Here is a 25,646-nt window from a genome sequence, read left to right on the forward strand (position 1 = left end):
CAAGTCTTTTTCTTTTCCCTTTTCTTCTGGTCCAAGTCCCCCCCCTCCCCCCCCTCCGTGCCTCTCCAGTTCATGCACGACGCAGCTAATCGTGTAAAGTCACCCAAGAAATCTGTTTACTTCACTCATTAGCCAACCACCTCTCCCTCCTTTAACCTTCCTCTTTGTTTACATCTCCTTGGCGTCGCTTTCTCGTGTTACCAAGATTTCCTTTTGCGAGTTCGTGGCGAGACAGGGATGACACGACCCAGGAATTGGAGGAGGAGAAAGAGGAGGAGAAGGAGCAGATGGGAGGAGTAGGGCGGTAACTGGCAACCCTTTGTGTGTGTGTGTGTGTGTGTGTGTAGGTTACCAAGCGTGTGTGAGTCTCCCAGCGTTGTGTTGTGATTCTCTTGTTCTCAGAGCGCGCTGTTCGCCTCCACGTCCGGGGTAGTGTTTATGAAGAAGGGTCAGTGTTTGTGAGCTTTGCAGGGGATGAGAGGAACAGTCCACCCTCACACAGACCCTCACTCACACACACACATATACATACAAACACACGCTTCATCACTCTAGCGGAAGTTGCAACCCCCAGAACGAGTAAGCAGGCAACCTCAGACGCGAGTATACCCGAATTTCTGTCTTTCATCACCCCCACCCCCGCCTCACAGCTTACCCCCGTCGCCTCAGGTTAGGTTAGGAGGCATGGAGGCGTTCTGAAGAGCTCCGGGGTGTTCAGACGTGTTTACAGTGGAGGTTTTCGTTGTGAGAGGGTCTGGTTGAGCGATATGGCAACTCCAGCGGCGAGGCGAGGTACCGTGTGTTGGCAGCTGCGACAACTATGCATTCACTGTTTCTCCCTTGGTGGTGTGGTGGGTGATCCTGTCTCTGTGGCAGTGTCTCTCTCGTTTCCTCTCTGACCTCGCTCTCCAGTGCCCTTAATCGGAGCTGTCATGCATAGGTACTCATCCACTAACCACTACTACCACTTCTACTATTACAACTACTACTACTGCTACTTGGTCCTCCTCTTTATATACACACACACACACACACACACACACACACACACCAGCGGCAAAGCTTGACATACAACGAAACGGTTTCCCTCCCCCTTCACCCCCCCAAAAAAAAAAAAAGACAAGGCGGATGTGTGTGTGTGTGTGTGTGTGTGTGTGTGTGTGTGTGTGTGTGTGTGTGTGTGTGTGTGTGTGTGTTACTCGTTGACCTCCTCCTCCTCCTCCTCCACCTCTTCTTTCTCTTTTCCGTGTCTTCTTTTGCACTATTCCGGAGTTGCGTTGAAATTGCTGTTCTGAGTTAAAGTGTTGCGATGTTATTTGTGTTGCTTTGAAATTGTTGCCCTCAGAGTGTTGTTGGCGAAAGTTTATAAACGTTTGTGTTGCACCGAAGTTTTAATCTTTACAAACTATATAGTGTTGCGAGCTGGTGTGTTGCGGGTTTCAAGTATTACTGCAAAAATGATACGTTGGCGGTGTTGCAGTGTTTTTTTGGGGGGTCGTGAAGGTGTTGCGAGCTGAGTTGTGTTGTTTATTTGTATCACTGGAAGAATAATACGTTAATTGACGGTGTGTTGCAGTGAAGTCGACGAGCGGTGTTACTTTTTATGTGTTCCTTTGACGGTGTTACTTAATGTGTTGCGAGCTTAAAAGGTGGAATTTACAACGTGACTCAAGATAAGAAAACGTCATTATAAACAAAGTAGCAAAAGTGACAAGCCGAAAGAAAGGTAAAACTAGCCTTGAAATCAAAATACGAAGGAAAGACAGTGAATGAAGTTGGAATTAACTACGAAACTGTGAATGTTAAGTGTTTCAAGGTGTTTCAATGGGAAGAGGAAGGGCACAACCATGATAAATGAAACAGCTGCTGACCTCTTCCTCCCCCTCCCTCCCTCCTACCCCTCAGCCACGCCGGGTACACACACACACACACACACAGGTGGTGGTGGTGATTTATGTGGTAATTTCAAGTGATGGTGGTGTCAAAGGAGAGTTGGTGATGGTGATGGCACAGGTGATGAGTATGGAGAGCAGGTGTTAAATTTGGTGGTCACTTGAGGAGGAGGTGATGACAAGTGATGAAGGAAGTGGACTACAATTAATGGTGATGATAAGGTGTTTTGAGATGATGGAAAGTGGTGATAGTGAAGATGGTGGTGGTGATGAACTATGGGGCTGACATTGAAGTAAGTGGTGGTGATGGGTGATGAATGATATTGAAGATAGTGGTGATGACAGCGGAGTCCAATTAGTAGTGATGACAAGGTATTGAAAATGGTGGTTAAAAAAGGTGATGATAACTGATATTGAGGATGGTGGTGATAACAGAGGAACCCAATTAGTAGTGATGACAAGGTGATGAAAATGGTGGTAAAGAAAAGAGGCGATGATGATTGATACTGAAGATGATGGTGATAATAGTGATGTCCAATTAATAGTGATGACAAGATATATTATGAATGGTAATGAAAACTGGAGGTGATGACTGATATAATCGTGGTGGTGGTGATGGTGGTGATGGTGGTGACAGGTAGTAAATGTGTGTGGGTGTGTGTGGGGGGAGGGGGGGGGAGGAAAAGTGGTTGAGGTCAATGATCCTAAACTTCGAATAGCCCAGTCAGTCTGTCAGCCCCTCCCCCTCTCCCTCCCTCTCCCTCCTCTTTCCCCGTCCCCCTCTCCCCCCTCGCCCCTCCCGTCACCTTCCCCTTTTAAAACGGTACCTTAAACAGTGTAACAAACTCCACACAGGTGCGACGCCGTAGTTCCCTCACACCTGTTACACACACACACACACACACACACACACACACACACACACACACACACATTTCGGCAGGTTAGAAGATCGGGGGTCAAGTGTGTAATTCACCATGGCCTGATCTCGTGTTGGACTCGTAATCGCCAGCAGGTACCCTTCCGATATAAGCAAGTGCTCTTTATCGTCGATCTCTGGGTCTCTGGGTCTTCTGGGTCTGGGTATCTGCCAGGACCTCACACACCACACACCGCATCCCCCTTGTTCTATGGGGGGGACAGTAACCACTCCAAATCAACAGAAAGAATCCGGCCTGAGCGGGCTCGAACTGCCGCCCTGTCTGACCCTGAAGCCTGGTGGAGCAGCGCTCTAACCAGTAGTGTGTGTGTGTGTGTGTGTGTGTGTGTGTGTGTGTGTGTGTGATTTCACATTCATGGCAACGGCAGGAGGAGACCCCAACGCGTATAAAGTAGAGAGAGAGAGAGAGAGAGAGAGAGAGAGAGAGAGAGAAGGTGCCGTGATGCCCAATATTTTCACAGAACGCATCGCAGCATCACAATCTCTCTCTCTCTCTCTCTCTCTCTCTCTCTCTTATTGACACAAAACAGGATGAAACTTATTAGAGATACCACGCTTTCCTCTCTCTCTCTCTCTCTCTCTCTCTCTCTCTCTCTCTCTCTCTCTCTCTCTCTCTCTCTCTCTCTCTCTCTCTCTCTCTCTCTCTTAGTTACACAAAACAGGATGAAAGATATTAGAGATACCACTCTTTAATCTCTCTCTCTCTCTCTCTCTCTCTCTCTCTCTCTCTCTCTCTCTCTCTCTCTCTCTCTCTCTCTCTCCGGGTGTTTTTGCGTTCCCTTCACCCAGTTCTCTCCACTCAGCTTTCTCCTCCACTCACGAGGGAGAGAAGAAACGACTGGCTTTGTAGGACGCCGCGGAGGAGGAGGAGGAGGAGGAGGAAGGGGAGCATCATCAATAGCATAGAGAAGGAAGAGCTTGTGGAGATGGCGAAAGAGCAGGGAGAGGAGGAGGAGGAGGAAGAAGAGGGTGAGAAAAAGGAGGATAGGGGAGGGGCAGCAGTAGCAGGAGAGGAAGGAGGAGTAGGAGGAGCAGGAAGTGGAGGAGGAGGAGGAGGAGGGGCAACAAGAAGACTGGAGGAGGAGGAGGAGGAGGTAGCTATTCTTCCCTCTAGGCCTGATGAGACGTGTGTGTGTGTGTGTGTGTGTGTGTGTGTGTGTGTGTGTGTGTGTGTGTGAAATAACCGGTATGTGTATGTGTGTATGTATGTACGTTGGCACTTCAGGGGTGACTGCAGGGCTTGCGTGCTTGCTTCACACACACACACACACACACACACACACACACGAGGAAGATTTCAACGCTTGGCTACACCCCAATCTGGCACATACACACACAGAGAGAGAGAGCGCTGCGTGAGTCCTTTTTTTCCTCCCATAATCTCTCCCTTGCTATGAGAACTGTCCGGGTCACAGCTGTTCGTCTTAGTAAGCTCCACGCGGTGCTGTCTGTCTCTGGGGCCGCTGCCTGGCTGCTAAGACCAATGTTGCTGGGGTTCACGGGGCACACACACACACACACACACACACACACACACACACACGCACAGAAATACAAGGAAGAGAGATTGTCCTCGTCTTGGTATGAGTTTATCGTTTGCAAGATAAAATTTGAGTATAAAGTAAAATTAGTGTAGTTAGGTTGGGTTAGGTTCACAGGAGCTGCCTTGCATATTCATACCGGCCTCTTGCGGACTTCTTATGTGGGCTTATGTTCTTATAATGTAAAGGTTTGAAGATAAGGGAGAAATCATGGTAGGGAGTGTAATGGAAAGGTTTGAAGAGAAAAAAAGTTTGGTAGGAAGAATAATGAAAAGGTTTGAAGATAATGTAAAAATCGTGATAGGAAGCATGATGAAAAGATTTGAAGACAGGGAAGAAATTAAAGATGTGTAGAGCTGACAGACAGAAGAAAAGTGATGAATGGAAGAAAAGATTAAAAGAACGGATGAATAGAAACGATAATTATGGACAGGAAAGAAACAAAGACAGCCCTCAAGAAACACAAAGAGTTGATCGTTCGCAGAGAGAAAGTTATGAATGCAAAAGAAGATTGAACAGGGGAATGAAGTGGATAATTATGACGACAAGAGAGGAAGCAGTGACAGGCAAATTACAAAGAGTTGATCGTTCGCAGAGAGAAAGTTATGAATGCAAAAGAAGATTGAACAGGGGAATGAAGTGAATAATCATGACAGAAGAGGAAGCAGTGACGGGCAAATTACAAAGAGGGTTCATCGTCCCCAGCAAGTATGTCACGAATACAAGAGAACATAGAGACGGGGAGGAAGGAACTGAAGGCAAGGGAATAATGATAATAGTAATGATGATGATGATGATGATAGGTCGCTGTTTGCAAGTTTTTTTCGATAGTAGACTAAAAAAAAATAAGAAAAATGTTGAATGGAAGAGAAAACATTGCAACAAACAAATAACAAAGATAAAGAACTGAAACCACTATGTAACCCTTTGTTTGTTTGTTTGTTGTTGTTTTGCTCTATTGTTTAAATGTCCACACTCCCCCCCCCCCTCCTTCCCCTCCCCCTACACTCCCCAACAACCCGATTATCAGAAATTTCCGTCTTTCTAATGAGCTTTTTCCTAGTCTATGTTTTTACTTATGCATTCCTTTGTCTAACTCCCTTAATTATGGGTCATTATGCGTCGGGCGTCCTTAGTTCATCCCAAAACATTAAATTTAGCTTGATAGGAGGAACGAAAGGGGCGAGGATGCTTGGGTTCGAGGTCACTGTGTTGTTTGTGTTACGCTTTTTGTCTTCTTGTATTTCCTTAAGTTTTTCTTCGTCTGTCTTCCTCGATCATGGCTTATTATGCAACGAGTGTCTTCATTGCATCTCAAAACATTAAAATTCTCTTGCCATGAGGAGAGAAAGGGATGAGAATGCATAAGTTCGGGGTCACTGATGTAGTTTAAAGATTTCTTGTTTCTAAAGATCTTGTGTAATGTTTGTGTAATGGTCTTGGTGAGAGAGATTCCATGACTCAACTTATGACAACCTTACTGCAAGCTCTCCCTTCCTCGGCCATTCCCTTGCTATCATTTCCAGTAGCATCAGACAGCCGGACACCGTTCCCTCTATACCACAGCCGTAGATAGGGAGAGTTAGGCCACTTGCTGTCTTTTATGCTGTTCATGCTCGCTGCCTCCTACCCAGCACGCCTGCCGTAACACAAGCTCCTGGACCTTCAAACACCATCATTTTTACGTCTTGGTGTTGAAGTTGTGTTCAGGCAGAAGCAATCATTTACGTTCTTTTAATCTTTTCTTGCACTCATCTCCTGTCAGTCAACCCAAAAACGACTGCCACTATCTCTTACTTATCTTTGAACCTTTATATTATGCTTTGTTTTCTTTATAGTTCCTTCCTTATTTTCAACCCTTTATTCATCCTTATATTCAAACCTTTCCATTACACTCCCTACCAAAATTTCTTCCATATCTTCAATCACTTTCATTACTCTCCCTACCAACATCTTTCACCTTTCCATTTTCTTCCTCATCTTTAAATATTTTCCTTATAGTTCCTTATTTTCAACCCTTTGCATTATTCATCCTTATATTCAGACCATTACACTCCCTACCAAAATTTCTTCCATATCTTCAATCGCTTTCATTACTCTCCCTACCAACATCTTTCACCTTTCCATTTTCTTCCCTATCTTTAAATATTTTCCTTATAGTTCCTTACTTTCATCCCTTTATTCATCCTTATATTCAAACCTTTCCATTACACTCCCTACCAAAATTTCTTCCATATCGTCAATCGCTTTCATTACTTTCCCTTCCAACATCTTTCACCTTTCCATTTTCTTCCTTATCTTTAAATATTTTCCTTATAGCTCCTTATTTTCAACCCTTTATTCATCCTTATATTCAGACCTTTCCATTACACTCCCTACCAAAATTTCTTCCATATCTTCAATCGTTTTCATTACTTTCCCTACCAACATCTTTCACCTTTCCATTTTCTTCCTTATCTTTAAATATTTTCCTTATAGTTCCTTATTTTCAACCCTTTATTCATCCTTATATTCAAACCTTTCCATTACACTCCCTACCAAAATTTCTTCCATATCGTCAATCGCTTTCATTACTCTCCCTTCCAACATCTTTCACCTTTCCATTTTCTTCCTTATCTTTAAATATTTTCCTTATAGTTCCTTATTTTCAACCCTTTATTCATCCTTATATTCAGACCTTTCCATTACACTCCCTACCAAAATTTCTTCCATATCGTCAATCGCTTTCATTACTCTCCCTACCAACATCTTTCACCTTTCCATTTTCTTCCTTATCTTTAAATGTTTTCCTTATAGTTCCTTATTTTCAACCCTTATTACACTCCCTACCAAAATTTCTTCCATATCTTCAATCGCTTTCCTTACTCTCCCTACCAACATCTCTCTCCTTTCCATGTCTATGAGTAAGAGTATGGCGCTAATTGGCCAAGAAGAACATGTATTTGCAAGTGGAGTGTGTGTGATTCAACGGGGGTTAAATGTTTGGAAGCCGCGGTTGTTGTTTAGTTGGAATGAGATATATTTTTTGCCTGATATATATTCATTAATTCATCCATTCACTAGTGGCCCTGATATTTAATTTATTCATTCATGTGTTCATTAGTTGGGTTTGGAGTCTCATTGCTTTTTAATAATTCTTTGGGTGTACATTCATTTATTCATTCTCTTTTTTTTTTTGTTTTGTTTTTTGTTTTTTTTGTTTGAGTCTTAATTCCTTCTTTTATTTCGTAGGTCTTTTTTGTCATTCATTCATTCATTCATACATTCACTCATTCATCCATCCATGTATTGTTTATTTATTTGCATTTCACAGCTCGTTTTTTATTTATTTATTCTTTTTTTTAGTTTTTTTCTCCCTTTTCTACCCCATCTTCATTGGCAGGCAAACAGAATGGAAAGTCTTGTAAACACGCCTCATCTTTAATCCAAACACGTAACTCTCTGCACACACACACACACACACACACACACACACACACACACACACACACACACACACACACACACACACACACACACACACACGCACCAATCCATGAAATCTCATCTTCATCATTTTAATATATTTTGAACTGTTTTACATTATCTTTTTTTTTCTTTTTGTTGCTGCATTTTCTTGTATTTTTTTTCTTTTTTTATATATTTACCAATAATATATTCTTGTTCTTGTTCTTCTTGTTCTTCTCATTACTATTACTACTACCATTACTACCACTACTACTACTACTATTACTATTACTACTACTACTACTACTACTACTACTTCTACTACTATCATTATCATCTTCATCAACGGCTAATCACCTCCTTTACTTCTCCCAACAGGCCTGACTGCATACCAAGGCTTACCTGGGCGAGAGGTTAACGAGGGATCACCCCTGTTAATTAAAGCACCAGGTACCACCACGCACCATCATCATCATCATCAGCAGCAGCAGGAGGGGAAAGGAAGAGCGGGAACATCAGGAGAACAGAGGAAGAGGAGTCTCCCTACACAGCACCAGAATGAAGAGACGATAGCAGGAGCAAGCAGACAGCAGGCACAGCAGTAGACACAATGTAGCAGGAAGAGGGGAAAAAAAGAAAGCAGGAAGACAGGATTAATACCATACCCGGAAAATAGGGAAAGGAGAAAGTAAAGCACCAAACAAACAAACAACAGGAGCAATAGGAGAAAGGTAACACTTGAACCATAACCCCAAAAAACGGGAAACAGAGGAAGAAAGCAAACATCATAAACAGTAGAAACAACAGAAGAAAAAAAAAGAACCAGAAAACAGGAAACAGAAAGCAAAACACCAAGAAAACAGTAACAACAACAACGGGAGACAAAGAAGAACAACAGAAAGACAACCCTGCACACAATAAACAACCATAAACAAAAAAAAAAAGAACCAGAAAGCAGGAAACAGAAAGCAAAACACCAAGAAAACAGTAACAACAACAACGGGAGACAAAGAACAACAACAGAAAGACAACCATAAACAGAAGAAAAAAAATCGTAGAAACAGTAGAAGCAGAGGAAAAACGGACACACCAACCACATTTTAAACAACAGAGATGAACAACAGTAACAGTAACGTGAACATGAAGTAACGGAAGCAGGAACAGAACCACCAACAGAGAGAGGAAGGGAGGAGAAGGCACAACACCCACCCACTCATCCATCCCTTCAACCATCTCTTCACCCAACCAGTCGCCATGTCGTCCCAGTTCGGCCTGGACGGGGTGTTGGCGTACCTGGGCAACCCGCACCCCTGCGTCACGGTACAGCTCCTCTTCACGGCAGGTAACTACTGAGGGGGGAAGGGAAGGGGAGGAGAGGGAAGGGAGGGGAACAGAAGGGGGTGGAAGGAAGGTAGGAAGGGGAGGTGAGGGAAGGGAACGGAGGTGACGGTAGGGAGAGGAAGGGAAGGGAAGGGAAGGGGGAGATGGAAGGTAGGTAGGAAGGGGAGGTGAGGGAAGGGTGGAAGGGAGGTGAGGGAAGGGGATTGGAAGGTAGGTAGAGAAGGGGAGGTAAACTAAAGTGAGTTAAAAGGTAGATAGGGGAGGTTAGGACAGGGAGATGGAAAGAAGATAAGGAGAGGTGGAAGGGGTGGAAGGGAGACGATATAGGAGAGAAAAGGGAAGGAGAGAGGCAGGGAAATGAGGGAAGGAAGTGTGGAAGGGAGCAAAAAGAAAGGGAAGGAGGTGGAACAGGAGTAAGGGAGACGAAGGGAGCTTAAAATTAGGGGACACTGAAGGTAGTTTTAATTAGTTACAGGAAAGATTACGGAAGAAGGGAGTGATTTACATAGATTCGCATAGATATCCAGACCACACAGACCAAGTAATCCTGACTAGATAATCGGTATTTTAGTCTAAGTGAAACAACATTAAACAGGCACCCAGGACTTGTATATCTGCCTGATCGATTATCAAGTTTGAGGAAGTGGCAGTCGAGTTTGCTTTTTAAATGAATCAGTCGTTTTGCACTGAACTTCGGAAGGAGGGAGTTTATTCCATTCTCGTTAAAGTTTGAGGAAGTGGCAGTCGAGTTTGCTTTTTAAATGAATCAGTCGTTTTGCACTGAACTTCGGAAGGAGGGAGTTTATTCCATTCTCGCACAACAACGTCAGAGAGGAGGAGAAGGAGATTAGGAATAAAAGCTCCAGCAGTTAGCAGTAGTGTCAGGGGCGTATCTCTTTCAGTAGTAGCAGTAGTAGTAGTAGTAGAAGTAGTAGTAGTAATATGACTTCAGAAAATCCATCCTCCTATTTCTAATCTTCATCTTAATCCTCTCTCCTAACCTCCTCCTCCTCCTCCTCCTCTTCCTCCTCTTCCTCCCCTTCCCCAGTCACACTCTGCTAATCAGGAAGTCATTAATAAGAGCAAGAAGAGGGCGAGTGTAAAAAGTGCAGGCAGGAAGGGAATCGAAGCGTGTGTGGAGGGAAGAAAGGGGAGGAAAAGCCAACGAGGGGAGAATGTATAACGGAAGAGGCAATAGATAAATAACAGGTACAGAACAGCTGAATATATTAGCCTTACGTGCCCATACGAGGAGGAGGAGAAGGACAAAGAGGAAGAGGAAGAAGAGGAGGAAGAGCACGAATGTAGGAGATATAATAAGGAAGTGTTTAAGGAGTTAAGACAAGAAGGAACAGTGCGAAGGAAGGAAGCAAGGAAGGAAAAGTGGAAGAAAGAAGAGATGTACATAGGAAAGAAGAAAATACACTGAGAAACGAAGTAAGGATAAGAAAGAATGGAAATGTGAATAAGAAAGTAAGAAAACATCGTCCCAAGCGTGCTCCTTTTCCCACATAACTATTGGTCCTACCTGTCCATAGTTCCTCCAGGTTATCACGTAGTATCATCTTAAAAAAAAACATAGAACAGGTGAATTTATTGATCATTCTCGTTTATGGTCCCTTCAAGTTACATTACCTAAAAACAATGAAGAGGTGAGTATCATGGTTTACCTTTACAAAATTTCAAGTTATCTTATAGAACAACAAAGGACGGATGAAAATAGTTCCCTTGCTCGTCCACAGAACCTTCAAGTTACATTATGTTATCCAGAACAAAGGAGAGATAGATGTATTGGTCTAACCTGCCCATTCTTCCTCCTACTTCAGTTCCTCCCACTCCCTAACCCTCCTTCCCCTTCCTCCCCCAGGGCTGATGGTGCTGGGCCTTGGCTCCCCCGAGGTGTTCACGCTGCTGCCGGTACCTCTGTATAGCTGCTGGCATCCACTCACGCCCTCTGACCTAGGTGGACCGTGAGTATACAGTGAAGACGTAGGGGGAGGAGGTGGAGGGAAGGAACGGGTGTACGGGAGAGAGGAAGAGTGAGGGGGAGGAAGGGGGAAGGGAGAGAGGCACAGTTAGTTGGGTTTCGGGAAGGGAGGAGAAGTGAGCGAAGGAGAGATAAGGTAAGGGTGAAGGGAGATAAGGGTAATGATGACGCGGAGGGAGAGAAAGTGAATGATAGGGAGTATATAAGTAAAGGGAAGGGTAAAAGGAGAGTGAGGGAAAGTGAGCGAAAGGAAGAGAGGGGAAGTGAACGAAGGCTAGGGAAAGGAAGTGAGCGAAAGGGAGGGTTAGGCGAGACAGGGGAAGCTTAGGGAAGGGGAGGGAGGAAAGGTTATGGGATGTGAAAGAATGCCTAGTGTGGAGATGACAGGATGCGAAGGGAAGTAGTGGTGGAGGAGAAGAAAGAAGAGGAAGAGTTGATGGTGGTAGTGGTGGGGCTGGTGATGAAGATGATTAGAGAGAGGAGGAGAAGTAGAAGGAGGTGGCGGTGATGAAGGAGGAGAAAGAAGAAAAAAAAAAAGCAGAAGTTGAAAGAGAAAGCGAAGGAAAAGAAGGCGTGGCAGAAGCAGGATAAAGAGGAGGAGGAGGAGGTAGACTAGTAGGAGGTGGTGGTGGTGGTGGTGAACTAATGAGTGTTTCCTGACCCTACAGGTGTGAGGGGAAGGGACTGCTGCCGCCCACCCTCGCAGACGACATGAGAGATGTAAGCACACACACACACACACACACACACACACACACACACACACACACACACACACACACACACTTGCTTACCTCACCTTCAAATTATCTTCCTTAACTTTTCTTTCTTTCTTCCTTACTTGTTATCTTTCTTAGTATCTTAATTTCTCCTTTCCTATTCTTGTTTTTATTTGTTATTTTTTTCTTTTTTTACGTATTCCCTTTTATTCGTTATTTATTCCTTTCTTCTTTACTGTTTTCTTACTTTCTTATTCTTTCTTATCCTTACTTCGTTTCTTAGTGTATTTTCTTTTTTCTTTCTTATTTACTTCTCTTCTTTCCTCCTCTCTTTCTTCCTTTCCTTCTTCCTTCCTTCCTTCCTTCTTCCCTCCTTCGCACTGTTCCTTTTTGTCTTAACTCTTTAAACACTTCCTTATTATACCTCCTACATTCGTGCTCTTCCCCCTCTTCTTCTTTCTCTTTGTCCTCCTCCTCCTCTTCCTCCTCCTCCTCCTTTTATTATTCTTCCCGTGTCTGCTCCTCTTGCTTCTGCTCCTCTTCTTCCTCCTCCTCCTCCTCTTCCTCTTTGTCCTTCTCCTTTTCCTCCTCATATTCCTCTTACTCTTCTTCCCGTGCCTGCTCCTCTTATCCCTGCTCCTCTTCTTCCTCCTCCTCCTCTCACTCTTCTTCTTGTGTCCCTCCTCCTCCTCCTCCTACTCCTACTCCTTCTCCTCCCCCTTTTAACTGAAACAAATTAAACCTATTATATGTTTCTATACGTTTTTGTTATTCATAGTCACCAGAATGCATAGAAATAGCTTTATAGAAGTGAATATATATGTTGATTTATTTTCTCGGTATTGTTTGTGAGTGAGAATGTGTGTGTGTGTGTGTGTGTGTGTGTGTGTGTGTGTGTGTGTGTGTGTGTGTGTGTGTGTGTGTGTGTTCTTGCTCAGTTTATATACTAACATCTGTTCCGTGAGAGACCAAACTTGATATCGTAAAATCATAAGTATCGTTATGTCGGGTTTGTTTATATTATTTACTTATTGATTCATTTTATTTCTTTATACTTTAGTTCGTGTTCGAGTGGTGAAGAGGCGTAGATGAGTGCTAGGGTCCTACTGTCCTTCAGGTGCTGTTATGTATGTATGTATGTATGTGTGTGTTCCAAGTGTGTGTTAAAGAGGTGTATATGCGTGCTGATGTCCTTCGTGAGTGCTGTCCTGATGGTGCTATGCGTACTAACCTTCTGCTGCTCTTCGTCAGGTGCTGGTGTGCGGTGAGGCTCGGTGGCGGCCAGAGTCGTTCCCCGGGGCGGTGCTGGCGGGGCTGCGGGTGGTGGTGGTGGTGGTGGCGGGGCTGTGTCTGGACGCGCTGGGCCGCCGCCGTTCCGTGGTCGCCTGGATGGGCCTGTATTTCGTCGTTGCCTTCTCCCGCACCTTCGCCCCCAACGCCGAGGCGGTTGTGCTCTGCCTCACGCTGGAAGGAGCCGCCGCGCAGGCCTCCACTCTGGCGCTGCTGCTGTTAGGTAGGTGGTGGTGGTGGTGGTGGTGTTGGTATATGGTGGTGATGTTGAAGATAAGGTTGCTGGTAATGCTGAAATTATTAGTGTTGGTAGTAGTGTAATGTTGGTGATTCTTGTTCTCCTCATTTTCTTTTTCTTTTTCCATGTTTTTTTTCATTAGTCTCCCTCTCCTCCTGTTTCTCCTCCTCCAACTTCTCCACGCCCTCCTCTTTTCACTTTTTGTATCCTTTATTTCAACTACTGTAATTTCTTTCTCCTTATCCTCCACCTCCTCTTCCTCCTCCTCTTCCTTTAAACACCTCATTTCTTCTTTCATTCATCCATTCATTCATTCATCCATTTATTCATCCATCCATTTATTCATCCATCCATTCATTCATTCATCCATTCATTGATTCATTCATTCATTTTCTTCCCTCTTCTTCCCTCTTTATCCTTCACAATACCCTCCCCTCTCCACTCCTCCCGCCCTCTCTCCCCCAGCCGCGGAGGGCAGCACACAGTCGGAGTGCGTGCGGTCCGTGTGCCTGGTGGTGCTGGGTCACGCTGCCGGGGTCGGGGCCGCGGCGCCGCTGGTCCACACCTTCGTCGGCGACCACGTGTACCGCCAGATGGCCCGCAGCTTGCCCTCACTGGTGTTTGTGGTGTTTATCATGTGAGTGAGTGGGATGGGGTGTTGGGAGGGTAGGATGTGTGTGTGTGTTAGGGGGGGTTGTGGGTATGGGGGAGGTGACTGTGTGAGTGTGGGATGGGGTGTTGGGAGGGTAGGATGTGTGTCTGTGTGCGGGGGGGGGGGGGTCGGTTGTGGGTATGGGGGGAGGTGACTGTGTGTGTGTGTGTGTGTGTGTGTGTGTTGCGAGGAAGATGTGTATGGGAGGTTGTGGGTATGGGGGGGGTGACTATGTGTGTGTGTGTGTGTGTGTGTGTGTGTGTGTGTGTGTTTGTGTGTGTTGCGAGGAGAGTGGTGTGACTTGAATTTGAGTTGCTTGTGTTTGTGTTTGTGTGTATTTTGTTTTGTTTTTCATTGTTTTCTACAAAACCAAAAAGAAATAACAACAAAAAACTACAAAAGGCGAAGAAATATGATGGTAATAACAACAACAAACCACAAAACCAAAAAATAAATAAGAATAATAAACTAAAAATGCCAAAGAATGACTAACACACCTACCTCTCCTTCCTCTCTCCCTTTCCTCCTTTTCCTCCTTCCCTTTCATCTCTCCCTTCCCTCCCTCCCTTCTCTCCCTCCCTTTCCTCCCTCCCTTTCCTCCCTTTCCTCCTTCCCTTTCATCTCTCCCTTCCCTCCCTCCCTTTCCTCCCTTCCTTTCCTCCCTTCCTTTCCTCCCTTCCTTTCCTCCCTCCCTTTCCTTCCTTTCCTCCCTCCCTTTCCTTCCTTCCTTTCCTCCCTTCCTTTCCTCCCTTCCTTTCCTCCCTTCCTTTCCTCCCTTCCTTTCCTTCCTTCCTTTCCTCCCTCCTTTTCCTCCCTCCCTTCCTTTCCTCCTCCTTCTTCCTCCCCAGGGCGTTGCCGGGGAGTGCCAGATGGGCGGTGTGCCGGGGCTACACCCAAGAGGCAGCTCTCACCCTCAAGCGCTCACACCACCTCACCTTCGACCCCGCCATCAAGTACAAGCTGACGGCCCTGTACGACGAGGTGAGCCCTGGAGCCCCTGTGTCCGCCATTTGTCCATATGATACTCTTTTTTTTCTTCGTATTATCTAACGTGTCTGTCTATCTTGCTCTCTTTCTGTCTGTCTGTCTGTATCTGTCTGTCTTTCATCCCTTTGTGTCCTCTGTTTTGTTGTTCTGTGTGTTTGTATTGTCTGACTTTTGCTTTCTCTCTCTCTCTCTCTCTCTCTCTCTCTCTCTCTCTCTCTCTCTCTCTCTCTCTCTCTCTCTCTCTCTCTCTCTCTCTCTCTCTCTCTCTCTCTCTCTCTCTCTCTCTCTCTCTCTCTCTCTCTCTCTCTCTCTCTCTCTCTCTCTCTCTGTCTGTCTCTTTCTCTCTCACACTCACTCCCCCTTCCTTCATTCCTTTATCTTCCCCTCATTCTCCCTCACCTTCCCCTCATTCCCCCTCACCTTTATCCTCAGTTTACCTCCTACTATACCAAACTCCCCTCCCCCACCCCTTCACCCCGTTCCCCTCCCCCGTTCACCCCTCCGTCACCCCTCCACAGCACAAGGCGTCCATGGGTCAGTATGGGTGCGCCGGTCACCCCCTGAAGGAGAGTGTGATGCCGCTGTTGAGGTCTGGCCGCATGCTGCTCACCACTGGCCTTTTCCTCACCCTCGGCCTCGCCCTGGGCTGCGCCGCCTCCGCCAGACAGGTGTTCCACGCGGATCCTTATGTCAGGTGTGTATAGAGGGGTAAGGAAGGGGAAGGGAGGGTTATGGGAAGGACGGGATGTGGTAGAGGGAAAGGAGAGGAAGAGGGGAAGGAAGATATGTAGTGGGAGGAAGGAAGGGGAGAGAGAGAAGAGGGTTGAGGTGGAGGAAGGGAAGATGGATTTACATAGATTTACATAGAAAATCAGACCACACAGACCCCATGGTCCAGACTTGGTGGTCTGTCCTTAAACCTAAGTGATTTTACATTAATCAGAAGACTCCAAAACGTTGCATTTTCTAGTTGAGTTTGATGTTGAGTGAAAGCGATTTCGAGCTTGTTTTGTTTTTGAAGTCAATCAACTGGACCACCACTGATGGATGGGATGTCTTATTCATTTCCGCACTAACTGGTTATTGAAAAATTGAGAAAATTTGGTTTTTGTGATTCTACTTGTTCATACGACATTACGCCTCGTGCGCAAAGTGTCATCGATCATAAATCAATGTCTACTCTCGTCAATTCAGACATGTTCATTTACCATTAAGTAAAAACATTTCCATTCTTGATCTCTTTTTTTCGAGGCGTTCAAGATAGAAGAGAATTGGTATAGGGTTTTAAAGCTTTTCGGAGATTTTGTCGAAGAGGGAGGAATAATGACTGCCCCTGAATGAACACCTACAATAATGCTATAATATCCTGGCATGGGGGGGAGACCAAACTGTACCGCATATTCCAAAGTGGGGTCTGCGGGTGGCTGTACTTTCGTTGTAACATCTTTTTATTCTTAAATAAAAGTTTCTTTAATGAAGCTTTACATTTTCATTTGTTTATTTACTTTTATAAGCATGACGTGAGAATTGAAGGTTTGATTTGACGTTGACCCTGTTTTGACCCCTCGTACGCCGCGCATACGTTTCATTTTTTTATTTTCAAAATTTTTTTCGTAACTTTATGTTCTTTGAAGGACCAAGGCACTTGCCCGCCGGCAAATCCAAAATCTCCATCTATCTGTGCATTTTGTTGAAATTTTGCACCTTCTTGAGGCTTCTTGGCCCTTTTTGCGCAGTCTGAAAGTTAACAAATCTTTGTAATCTTGCAATTGACATAACATTGTTATTGAGTCCAACATCCACGTCGTTGGAATGAAGATGAGCCCTGACTGAGCTGAGCCGAGGGGCCGAGGCCACTGGTTAAAAGGGACGCCAACTCTGAGTTGTTGTCTGTTGCTCAACCAATTGTTGTCTTCATTTCAACCAACTCAACCATCCACCGTTTATTTTTTTTAATTTGTATTATTTGTTTCTTAATTTCAATAATAATTTTCTTTAATTTTTCAAGAAATTTCAATAATCAACATATAGACGTCCAGTGATTTGGTTACGTCGTTAACAGTGAAGAGAATTGGTTAAAAGGTTAATGGTTTTTAGGTCAGGGGCTTGTTTTTGCTTTTTTGATTGTGGGTCCTGTTATTAATGTCATGATTTGTTCTAATTCTGCCCTCACAAGCTAATTATGCCCTCAAGTAGCTTACAGCTTACCTAGTAGCTTACCTTTTAGAAAAGACCTTGTACTCTCCTCTACTTTTTTAAATCCTTGTCACGTTAAATTTCATCAGCTCGTATGCCTTTTAATGAAAGGGACAATGATAATAGCTAGTATTGGAGGAGAGATTTGTTGTGAGTTTTTCTTTCTTTCAGAGTGTTTCCTTTTTTATTAGGGTCCAGGACTTTTATTTGTTTTAGTGGTTTTATTTGTTTTAAGTTCCAAAGTTTTATTTCTTTCTTAGACAATGCATGCTCGGTTTTAGCATTAATGTTGGTGTTTGTTGATTGATTGGTGGGGAGACTGGTGGTGGGGAACACCGAGGAAGGAAATTACGAGGAAAGTAATTATTTAAGGAGTTTGCAAGTCACCGTCGCCACGTCACCAGTGCTTTCTCGCAGTTTGTCGTCGCTGTTGACAATTTCTCCAATAACTGAAGAAGGATTTCTTGTTATTTTTGGATTTGTTATTATTTTTTCTTATTATGCAAAATATGGTCTATGAAGGAATGGCAGAGGGAGGTAGGAGAGAGAGGTGGAGGAAGGGAAAAGGATATGTTAATGGGCAGGGAAGAAAGGGAGAGGAAAGAGGGAGAGAGAGAGAGAGGGGAGGATGGAGTTAGAGCACTGGGAGAAGGAGGAAGGTTGAGAAGAGGGAAGGAGGAATATATAGACAAATGTTCTCTTTTTCTGCTCTTCCCCACACTTACATTCTCCCCCCTCCCCCTCCACTTACATCCTCTTTCTCCCCCTTCCTTTACATTCTCCCACATTCTCCCCCCTCCCCCTCCCTCCACTTACATCCTCTTTCTCCCCCTTCCCTTACATTCTCCCTCCCTTCCCCAGCTTCGAGGATCGCCAGGTAGCATTTGGCGCGTTTGAGTTCGTGTCGCTGCTGCTGCTGGGGCTGACGGTGACGCGGCTGGGGGTACGGAAGGTGCAGGTGGCCCTCATGTCCGCCCTCTCGCTGCTTATCCCTCTCGCCTACGTGCTGGATAAAGGTGAGAATAGTTACCTGTGTGTGTTTAATTACTTTGTTTACCTGGGCTGACCTTTCCTCTTCTTTCTCGTATATTTTTTTTCTTATTTCTCTCTAATCTTTCTAATTCTACATTGTCACTATTTGCATTTTCTCTCTTGCTTTTTACCTGTTGATGCTTAATTACTTCGTTTACCTGGTCTGACTTTTCCTCTTCTTTCTTTCTCGTATATATTTTTCTTATTTCTCTCATCTTTCTAATTCTCCCTTTTTCACCCTTCTCATGTTGTTTATTTCTCCCTTGTCACTTACCTCCATTTTCTTCCTTGTCTTTTGTCTCTAATCTTTCTATTTTGTTTTCCTTCTTTACCTTTTATCTCTCGTCTTTTCTTCCTTGCCTTCCTTATTATCTTTTCCTTTCCTTTCCTTTCCCTTCTTTCCTCTCAAACCTTCATTATTTTCCCCATTCTTTTTCTCTCATCTTTCATCCTATATCTTCCATCTTCCCCACCTTTCCTTTTTATTATTTACCTTACTTTCTAATCCTTTCTTTCTAATGCCTTACACATTCTCCATCTTCAAAACCCTCAATCTCTTCCATCACCTCTTCCCACTCCACCCCAACATCCTCACTCCTTCACCACCACCTCCTCCTCATCCTCATCCTCCAGTGGCCGGCGTGTGGGTGTGCGGGGCCATGGTGTTCGTCTCCTGCCTGGGCCATGGGTGCGTGGTCGCCGCCCAAGTATGGATGACTGTGGGAGTGGTCCGCCTCACGCCCACACACTCGCGCGGCTTCGTCCTCGGCCTGACCTACGGCATGGCCACGCTCGGACACTTCCTGCCCCACTTCGATGTGATGGGCACCTTTGTGAGTAACTGAAGAAGGAGGGAGAGGAAGGGAGATTGAGAGATATATAGATAGATAGAAAGAGATATGTAGATAGAAATGTTGAGATATATATAGAGAAAGAGATAGGTGGATGGAGAGAAAGATATATTTAGATAGAGGGAAAGAGCGGTAGTTAGATAGATAGAAAGATAGATGGATAGATGTTTAGATAGATATATTTAGATAAAGAGAGAAAAGAGAGACCAGATAAAGAGAAGGAAAAGGAGATATTTAGATACATAGAGAGATAGAAAGAGAGATTTAGAAATATATAGAGAGATAAAGACAGAGAGAGAGAGAGAGAGAGAGAGAGAGAGAGAGAGAGAGAGAGAGAGAGAGAGAGAGAGAGAGAGAGAGAGAGAGAGAGAGAGAGAGAGAGATTTAAATAGATAGATGGAGAAAGAGAGATGTTGATAGAGAGATAGAGATAGAGAGAGAGCGTAATAAGATCAGAACAATATTAAGGGTACACTCAACTAACCTTTCCTCCTCCTCCTCCTCCTCCTCTCCCTCCTCTTCCTCCTCCCCCAGGCCAAGGCGGGGATGTACTTGGACGTGTACGCTGAGATCGGGGTATGGTCCATCGTGACCTTTGTGGCGGGGCTGCTGTGCCTGCTGCTGCCCCGTACACCCCCCAGCCTGCCCGACACCCTCGCCCACATATACGTTCGCAAGGAGCTCCAGTAAGTGACGTCCGCTGAGGTTTTATGGTTCCTATGTTCTTATGTTGCCGACGACTGGGTGTTTCCTGGGTCTTAAAAAATTGTTGCTAAAGCTTTCTGAGAGTGTTGCCAGGGCCTTAAAGTGTTGCCAAGGCCTTATAAAAGTGGTACCAATGCCTAAGAATGTTGCCAAGGCCGTAAAGTTTTGTCAAGGCTTTAGAGAGTGTTGCCAAGCTCTTTAATGAGTTTGCAAAGGCCTAAAACTGTTGCCAAATCCTGAAAGTGTTGCCAAGGCCTTATAAAAGTGGTACCAGTGCCTAAATATGTTGCCAAGGCCGTAAAGTTTTGTCAAGGCCTTAGAGAGTGTTGCCAAGCCCTTTAAGAGAGTTTGCAAAGGCCTAGAACTGTTGCCAAGGCCTTAATGAGTGTTGCTAAAGCCTTCTAAGAGCAGTGCCAAAGCCTTAGAGTATTGCTAAGGCATGAGAGTGTTGACCAGGCCTTCTTAGAGTGTTGCCAAGGTCTGCGAGTGTTTGCAAGGTCTTAGAGTGTTGCCAAGGCCTGGGAGTGTTTGCAAGGTCTTAGAATGTTGCCAAGGGCTTAATGAGTGTTGCCAAGGCCGTAGTGTTGTCAAGGCCTTCTCAGTGTGTATGTCAAATTGTCAAGGCCTTCTAAGGGTGTTGCCAAGGGTTTATTAGAGCGGTTTTCATTGATGCCCTTAGGAGTTTGTGTTATATTCGAGTATTCTCATTTGCATTCTTGATATTAGTGGAAGTAAATAGAGTAAATTTTATTGGCGTTAAAAAAGGAAGACGAGAGATAAAAATTGGCAGATAGACTGGTAGATAGATATAGATAGATAGATAGACATGTAGATAGAGAGAGAGAGAGAGATAACTTTTCTTCTTTTCTTCAGGGATGAGAAACCAGACCCCGAGGAGGAATGTGAGAATACCCAGCTGTAGAGACCGACACCACCACCACCACCACCACCACAGTCTGCATCACAGCCACCAAAACTACCACTTTCAACTTTTTAACGATATTCTCCACCACCCCCACTACCACCACCACCACCACCACTACCACCATCACCCCACCACCACCAGTCAACTTTATCAACTGCACCATCATCTCTACCATCACCTCCTCCACCACCGTCACCACCACCACCACCATAACCTTATCAATTAACACCATCATCACCACCATCACCACCACCACCAGCTACAATGACCACCACCACCACCACCACCATCACCACCACCATAATCAACCATGTCAACGCGTCCACCAGTTTAAAACCACATCACTATAACAAGCACCACCATCACCATCACCACCACATATGTGTTTGTGAATTAATTGGTTTAGTTCAGCACACACACACAAAAAAAAACTTAGCAAATTAACTATAAACGAAGAAAAAGAAGTTGAACATAAAAAAAAAAAAATATGAATAAATAAAAGATCACCACCACCATCATCACCATTGCCACCATCATCACCATCAGATTATCACTATTCTCGTCATCATCATCATCATTACCAGATAAAAATGAATAAATAAATAAATAAACTATATATATACTACTTCCTCAATTTTCTCAGTGCATCACCATAGAAAATACAGTGAAGTGACTCATTGTAGTTAAATTAGGTTAGTGAAAAGGAGCTACAGTGAAAAAGTACAGTGACGGAATTACAGTGAAGTTAAATAATGAAATATCGAAAGTAGAGTGAGGGGATGATTGTTATAGTGAAGAGACGCATCGTAGCTACAGTGATGATGAAAATAAAGTTACGATGATAAGGAGCTACAGTGAAAAAGTACAGTGACGGAATTACAGTGAAGTCAAATAATGAAATATCGAAAGTAGAGTGAGGGGATGATTGTTATATTATAGTGAAGTGACGCATCGTAGCTACAGTGAGTTCCCGAGTGATGATGAGAAAAAGTTAGTGAAATGCTAGTGAATGAAAGTGAATATAGTGTGATGCTTATAGTGAAAGTACAGTGAGGTAAAGATCTTTTTAGTGAGTTCCCAAGTGACGATGTAAAAAGTTACAGTGAAAAGCAACCGTGAAAATAGTGACGAATATGGTGCGATGCCTATAGTGAACGTATAATGAAGGGATTACACGCGTATATACACAGTGAAAATGGCAGATATATTTTTTTGCAGTGACAAGTACAGTGATATGCTTGCAGTGAAACCTACAACAGCAGCTACAATAACACAGTGGAAAGGGAGAGTACAGTGAAAAAAATGAGTGCAATGAGATGATATTGAAGTGTAAGATGATGCTATACAGGTTAACCGACACCCAGATAATTTTGACAGTACAAGGAACAGTGAGATGACAGTGAAAACGAAAAAAAAAGTACAGTGACGCCTTTACAGTGACAATACAAAGCTCTTCTCGTTCGTATTTTATTTATTTATTTTTTTTATTTTATTTACCTTGAATGCACCGCTGAGACACTCCAAGCTTCACACTCATTGATTCGAAGCACTTAAACGAGGCTTCGATCACTGCTTCAAGGCCACGAGACGAGTGAATCCCGAGCGTTAGTGAGAAAAATATTAATGAGGAAAGATCTATGAGGAAAATAGTCGTGCAGGAAAGATATTAAGACAGGAAACGACGATTATTTGTTATATTAAGAGAGAGAGAGAGAGAGAGAGAGAGAGAGAGAGAGAGAGAGAGAGAGAGAGAGAGAGAGAGAGAGAGAGAGATGTTGTTTACCACGGTTGTTGTTTCTTAGGGCACGAAAAAGGTGAAGGTCATCCTAATATTAATGCATTTACACACACACACACACACACACACTATAGAGCAGCTACGCCACCTTAGTCTAGATACCAATAATTATTTCACATGATATTTTTATTCTCCAGAAGACTTAAGTAAATGTATATAGATAGATAGGAGAGAACTTATATATTACGTATAGAGCGGTGTATTTGGTTGACTGTATGGGAGATATAGGGGAATGGAGGTAGTTCAGTGTAGAGGGTATGGGAGGAAGAGAGGAGAGGAGGAAGAACAAGGAAAAAGGAGATAATTTAGTTAGGGTGGAAAGGGAGGAGGAAGAGTGTAGAAAAAGAGACTAGGAAATGAGAAGGAAATAGTTTAGTTAAGGTAGAAAGATAGGAAGGAAGAGGAGGAGGAAGAGTAAAGCAAGGAAGAACGGGAAATGAAGGAGATAATTTAGCTGAGGTGGAAAGAGAGGAAGGAAGAAGAGGAGGAAGAGTGAGGCAAAGAAGAACGGGAAATGAAGAAGGAGATAATTTAGTTAAGGTGGAATGAGAGGAGAAAGAGTTAAGTAAGGAAGTAAGGGAGGAGAAGGAAGACTACAGCAAGGAAGAAGAGTGAATGAAAAAGGAGATTGTTTAGTTAGGGAGGAAAGGGAGGAAGGAGGAGAAGGAAGAGGGAAGCGAGGCAGAACAGAAAATGAAAAAGGAGATAGTTTATTTAGGGTGGGAAGAGAGGGAGGAGGAGAAGGAAGAGGGAAGAAAGGAAGAACAAACAACGAGAAAAAAAGAAAAGAAGGAATTGTAGGTCTTTGTTTTAGGGCTTTTTCAGGAGGGAGGGAAGGAACAGAAGTGCTTTAGAGAACACTGACCACTCACGCATATCAACACCATACAAGCCTCCTTCATAGTGTTATACTCCACTACTTATATCACCAAGAATCAAAACCAGTGCATTTTTTACCCAAGTTATGCATTTACGACAACTTATAATTTTGATATCGGATGCTCGGTGTTAAAATATGAACCTCGGACTCGTTGTATTGTGAGTAACTGGCATTTATAGTGCATTTACGTTAGCTTCGGTCTTAGGCTCCACCCCCTTTTCCTATTAAGCTCCTCCCACATTCTGTTCTTTTATATCATTGGTTAGTTCAGAAGCTAGCCACGCCCCTTTCTCTATATCACACGAATAAGCTCCTCCTCCTTTTCCTTATTAAGTGTTCCTCATTGGCTAATCCTCAAGTTAGACACGCCCCCTCCCCGACTCAGGCTGCCCGTGATTGGAGGAGCCTGGGAGGTGTATGATCTTATTGGTGGATGCCGGGTTCTTGTGGGCGGGGCTTGCTCTCGAAGTTAACGTGGATAAGGTTGTAGTTGTATTTTTCCGCATTTATTCTTGTATGTGTGTTCTTCCTTCCTTTATTATCTTTATGCTTACTTCTTCCTCGATTAATTTCTGCATTCTTTCTTTATTTTTATTTATTTCTTATATTCATGCATTCAATTTTTTTTCATTCTCCTTTCGTTTTGTATATTTATTCCTGCATTCCTTCTTTATAGTTTATCTTTCATTCATTCATTCTTTCATTCTCTTCTTTCGTTTTACATAGCATTTCAGTCATTCAGTCAGTCTTCTGTTTCTTTCTTACGTTTCTTTCTTCCTTCCTTCATTCATTCACTACTCCATTTACTCATTCGCTTAATCAGTTTGCTATTTTTCTCTTTATTCTTTTACTCCTTCCTCCTTTCTTTCATTCTCTCTCTCCTCTCATCTTTCACTTCCTCACTCACTCATTATCTCCCTCTTTCACTCACTCATTCACTCACACACTTTTCCCTTCCCTTCCTTTCTCTACCTCTCCCTTCCTCACTCCCTTTCTCTATCTCTCCTTCCTCCTTTATTTCATTCACTCTTTCCTCTCATCCTTCACTTCCTCACTCACTCATTATCTCCCTCATTCACTTACCCACACACTCACTCACTCACTTTTCCCTTCCCTTCCTTTCTCTACCTCTCCCTTCCTCACTCCCTTTCTCTATCCCTCCTTCCTCCTTTATTTCATTCACTCTTTCCTCTCATCCTTCACTTCCTCACTCCCTCATTCACTTACCCACACACTCACTCACTTTTCCCTTCCCTTCCTTTCTCTACCTCTCCCTTCCTCACTCCCTTTCTCTATTCCTCCTTCCCCTCTTCTCTCCCTCCCTCTCTCCCCTTCCCATCCCCCCAAACCCGGTATAGAGAGAGATGCTATTGCTGTTGTTATAATTGTTGTTGTTGTTTTTTGTGAATCATGCACTGTTTTCTAATTAAAGAGGTTTTAATACACTTGAGTAGAGTCCTATGATTAACCCTTGAGTGGTAGTAGTAGTAGTAGTAGTAGTAGTAGTGGTAGTAGTAGTGGTAGTGGTAGTGGTAGTAGTAGTAGTAGTAGTAGTAGTAGTAGTAGTAGTAGATATTATAGGTTTACATGGTTGTTATTATTTTCTTCTTCTTCTTCTTCTTCTTCTTCTTCTTCTTATTATTATTATTATTATTATTATTATTATTATTATTATCATTATTACTATTATTATTATTATCATTATTATTATTATTATTGGTAGCTAAATATGAAGGTTAGTGTCCGTCGATTAATCAGTTAATATCCCACATTAGTCATCATTACAACAACATACTTCTCTACTTCCCTAACCTTTTCCATAATGAGTTATGAAGCAATAAAAAATAATAACAAAATAGGAGAGAAGGAAGGCGTGAAATGGCCCTTTGGATTCCAGTTGCGCTTCGCTTGTCATTGTTTTTATGTAAGAAAAAATTACGAGCTGAGGAACTGGCGACGACAGAAAGGGGGCGAGGCTGAGTGCTGTGCCGGCCCCTTGTTATAACTATATAATGTTGTCACGGATCACAGAGGAGTGGTTGGGCCGCTGGAGGGCTGTGATGAGGAGGCTTGGGGAGGATAGGAACGAGGAATTACATCTATTTTCGGTTAATATTTTTTTTTTGCTGTTTTACCATGGAAAAATCAATAGCAGTAGTACGTAGTATTAGTATTAGTAGTAGTAGTAGAGGTGGTGGTTGTGCTGGTAGAAGTAATAATGGACT

At 43.6% G+C, this 25,646-nt stretch overlaps 1 protein-coding gene and 1 long non-coding RNA gene across 3 annotated transcripts; one reads left to right on the forward strand and one right to left on the reverse strand.

Annotated features, from left to right (window-relative positions):
- The first annotated feature begins 317 nt into the window (after positions 1-317).
- LOC126981259 (organic cation transporter protein-like) lies at positions 318-23,057 on the forward strand. 2 transcript variants are annotated; one of them, XM_050832140.1, is made up of 12 exons: positions 318-448; positions 8,199-9,162; positions 11,029-11,131; positions 11,817-11,868; positions 13,119-13,380; positions 13,861-14,032; positions 14,896-15,028; positions 15,553-15,728; positions 18,092-18,246; positions 18,896-19,095; positions 19,648-19,799; positions 20,692-23,057. In XM_050832140.1, the coding sequence occupies exons 2-12, from the start codon at positions 9,075-9,077 to the stop codon at positions 20,738-20,740; spliced, it is 1,542 nt and encodes a 513-aa protein (XP_050688097.1). In that variant the 5' UTR covers positions 318-448; positions 8,199-9,074; the 3' UTR covers positions 20,741-23,057. The 2 variants fall into 2 exon arrangements, with proteins under 2 accessions (XP_050688097.1, XP_050688096.1); XM_050832139.1 differs by lacking the exon at positions 318-448 and adding an exon at positions 806-940.
- Positions 22,437-24,865, reverse strand: LOC126981260 (uncharacterized). Its single transcript, XR_007733864.1, has 2 exons — positions 24,690-24,865; positions 22,437-24,549 (listed from the first exon to the last, which is right to left on the reverse strand). It is a non-coding gene; the product is annotated as an uncharacterized LOC126981260 (long non-coding RNA).
- Positions 24,866-25,646: the final 781 nt, after the last annotated feature.

This window comes from Eriocheir sinensis, chromosome 47 (assembly GCF_024679095.1).
Source record: "Eriocheir sinensis breed Jianghai 21 chromosome 47, ASM2467909v1, whole genome shotgun sequence".
NCBI lineage: Eukaryota > Metazoa > Arthropoda > Malacostraca > Decapoda > Varunidae > Eriocheir > Eriocheir sinensis.

Bases quoted from the DNA above. Each gene is read 5' to 3' on its own strand.
- LOC126981259 (XM_050832140.1), top strand. From the start codon at position 9,075: ATGTCGTCCCAGTTCGGCCTGGACGGGGTGTTGGCGTACCTGGGCAAC. The intron at 14,033-14,895 runs GTGAGTGAGTGG...CTTCCTCCCCAG, and splicing joins GTGTTTGTGGTGTTTATCAT to GGCGTTGCCGGGGAGTGCCA. The intron at 15,029-15,552 runs GTGAGCCCTGGA...ACCCCTCCACAG, and splicing joins TGACGGCCCTGTACGACGAG to CACAAGGCGTCCATGGGTCA.